Source organism: Myotis davidii, unplaced genomic scaffold (genome assembly GCF_000327345.1).
Source record: "Myotis davidii unplaced genomic scaffold, ASM32734v1 scaffold1618, whole genome shotgun sequence".
Lineage (NCBI taxonomy): Eukaryota > Metazoa > Chordata > Mammalia > Chiroptera > Vespertilionidae > Myotis > Myotis davidii.
Genome location: NW_006289227.1, coordinates 12,700 through 16,008, shown reverse-complemented (window position 1 = coordinate 16,008; position 3,309 = coordinate 12,700). Strand labels below are relative to the sequence as shown.

The 3,309-nt window shown below is 47.6% G+C and overlaps 1 protein-coding gene across 1 annotated transcript in view; it reads right to left on the bottom strand.

The window, feature by feature from the left end:
- PSMD8 (proteasome 26S subunit, non-ATPase 8) overlaps positions 1-649 on the bottom strand; it is a 6,466-nt gene extending 5,817 nt beyond the window's left edge. The window contains exon 1 of the mRNA XM_006761435.2: positions 410-649. Coding sequence (XP_006761498.1) covers positions 410-580 — 171 coding nt within the window. The 5' untranslated portion in view covers positions 581-649. The remainder of the gene's footprint in view (positions 1-409) is intronic.
- Positions 650-3,309: the final 2,660 nt, after the last annotated feature.

The following is a 3,309-nucleotide window of genomic DNA, read 5'->3' as shown; positions in this document are numbered from 1 at the left end:
TTTCCATCACCCCTCCACCGTGGGGCTGCATTTGGTCGGTTCCGGGCCCCTCTCACTTGTTCACCCCACGTCCGCACTTTGGCTGTTCCGAATCCTTCACTGTTTGATCCCCGACGTGATCCGGTTAACACCGCGTCGGGAAACTCGGCTCGGTCTAGCGAGCCAGTGGTTCTCAACCTTCCTAATGCCACGACCCTTTAATACACTTCCTCTTGTGGTGACCCCCAATTTCGCTGTTACAAATTAAACATAATTAAAGCATAGTGATTAATCACAAAAACAATATGTAATTATATGTGTGTTTTCCGATGGCGACCCCTGTGAAAGGATCGTCCGACCCCCAAAGGGGTCGCGACCCACAAGTTGAGAAGCGCTGGTAGACCCTCGTGGCGCCCCCGGCCACCCCTACCTTGAGACGGCCCAGCTCTTCCCCACACTTGCTGAGGTTGGGGCTTTTACGGTTCCACTCGCCCTTGAGCTGCTCGTACATGCCGGCTGCGGCCTGCAGGACCGCGTTCGAGGCCGCCGAAGGCCCCGAGGTAGAGGAGCCTGCCCCGGCGTTCAACGCTGCAGCCGCCATCTTCCGTGATGCGGCAAACCGCCGGCGCGAATTCCGGCAGCGACGCCTAGCGACCTCACCCAGCGGAAGTGGGGCCGGGAGGTGGAGCCCGGCCTGGGGGCGGGACTACGACTGCGCGCCTCCGCCCCGAGGTGCCTTCGGCCCGCCCTTCATGCGTGCGTCGCTCCGAGCTCGTCTGCTGTCTCTCAAGATGGTGACTGGAAGTCGCCTGCCGCCTTAACTGAAAATGGCTGGGTCGCAACCCTTCTCAAAGCCAAGAGGTGGCAATGGTGGAGCCATTTGGAAAGCTGTGTTATTCTTTCATTTTACTAACGGGCTTTAAGAGCCTGCCGTCATCTTCCAAGAGACTAACAGCTGAGATTTGAACCTCAAGCCTTTCTCTCTAGTCCAGTGGTTCTTAACCTTCCTAATGCCGCGACCTTTTAATACAGTTCCTCATGTTGTGGTGACCCCCAATTTCATTGGTACAAATTGAACATAAAGCATAGTGATTAATCACAAAAACAATATGTAATTATATATGTGTTTTCCGATGGTCTTAGGCGACCCCTGTGAAAGGGTCGTTCGACCCCCAAAGGGGTCGCGACCCACAGGTTGAGAACCGCTGCTCTAGTCTTTCAGTGCATCCTTCCACATTTTCTCCAAGTTTTTGCAAATTTGCACAAACTTTACAAAAAGCATCCAGTCTTACGGCTTTAAATGGCTCAAATAGGTGGAAGATTCCCAACTTTTTTCCCTACTCCCAATTCCTCCATATGTATCACACCTGCATATTCAACATTTCCACTTTTTCTCAAACCCAACTCTCTTGTCACTGAAACAGGGATTTTAGGGGAAATAGGCAGGCTTAGGGAATTTTTAGAATTGGGGTCCATGGAAAAACACAGGACTACAGACTGCGAAAATGTACATTTCCATAACACGAGGAAGCCAGGAGCAGTTACATTTCCCTAAGACATGGGAGCAGCAACATATATATTTCCATAAAACAAGGGAACTGGAAAGAGCCAGAAAGGTCTATATTTACAAAATTAGGGAGGAATAAAGCCCAGAGGGAATAGGTCACAGTGATGGTGAACCTCTGACACCTCTGACACGCGAACTCATTTTTTTGGTTGATTTTTCTTTGTTAAATGGCATTTAAATATATAAAATAAATATCAAAAATATAAACCTTTGTTTTATTATGGTTGAAAATATAAAAAAATGTCTATATGTGACACGGCACCAGAGTTAAGTTAGGGTTTTTCAAACTAAAGTGAGTTAGAAACATCGATGAGAGAGAAACATCGATCAGCTGCCTCCTGCACATCTCCTACTGGGGATGCACCCGCAACCAAGGTACATGCCCTTGACCGCAATCGAACCTGGGACCCTTGAGTCTGCAGGCCGACGCTCTATCCACTGAGCCAAACCGGTTTCGGCGAGGGGTATGTTATCTTAGAGGCAAAAAGGCAAATGGGCTCAGTTAAGGTAAAAGTTGACCTTGTCAGTGAAGATACTGGCTTAGGATGTAACTACCCACCATAAATGCTTTTAGTTAAAGTTTAATTTCAGACCATCCTTCGTGGTTACTTTAGTTCTCTGAGTTTGCAAGACCTCCATGCAGGCCTTCCCTGAGCTTGTCAGGTTAGCATGTGGCCCCTTTCATCCACAGTATTATCAGCCCAGTTAGTTTCTGAGAGCGGTTGGCTGCTGTTTTGCCTGTTATAGCTGAATATTCCACATGTCATGTCACTGACTCCTGTACACTGAGAATCCCTCTCGGGTCCCAGTAGCATGAGGCACCTGCCAAAGTGGGGTTACTGGGTCAAATGGAAGTTCCGTGTTTATTTTTTATTTTTAAATATATTTGTATTGATTTCAGAGAGGAAGGGAGAGGGATAGAGAGGTAGAAACATCAATGATGAGAGAGAATCATTGATCGACTGCCTCCTACATACCTTTCACTGGGGATTGAGCCTGAAACCTAGGCATGTGCCCTAACCAGGAATCAGGCATGTACCATGAACCATGACCTCCTGGTTCATAGGTTGACCCTAAACCACTGAGTGATGCTAGCTGGGCCATATTTAATTTTTTTGAGGAAACCCCATACTGCTTTTCATAGTGACTGCACCAATCTGCATTCCCACCAGCAGTGTACTAGGGTCCCCTTCCCCACCCCACCCCCATCCTTACCAACACTTGTCATTTGTTGATTTGTTGATGGTAGCCATTCTGATAGGCTTGAAGTTGTTTTAATTCGCATCACTGATGATTAGTGACTTTGAGCATTTTTTCATATGTCTCTTGGCCATCGGTATGTCCACTCTGGGTAAGTGTCTATTTAGGTCCTTTGCCCATCTACACTAATAAAAGAGAAACATGGTAATTGGCTTACGACCGCTACCCTTCCCATTGGCTAATCAGTGAGATATGCAAATTAACTGACAGCCAAGATGGCGGCCTGCAGCCAGGTAGCTTGAAACTAACATGAGGCTTGCTTGCCTCAGTGACAGAGGAAACCAACATTCCCCGCCTGCGGCTGCAGGCCTCTGAGCTGCAGTTTGAACATTGTAACAAATATAGAAGCTGCGAGCGGATCTCAGAGCTGGAGAGTTGATACAGAGTTTGGAATAGAGTCAAAACAAACCAGATACCTACTTTCAGCAGCTGAGGCCTCAGAGCTGGAGCCAAGCCTCAGAGCTAAAGCTGGCCCAGAATAAAAAAAAAAAAGAAAAAAAAAA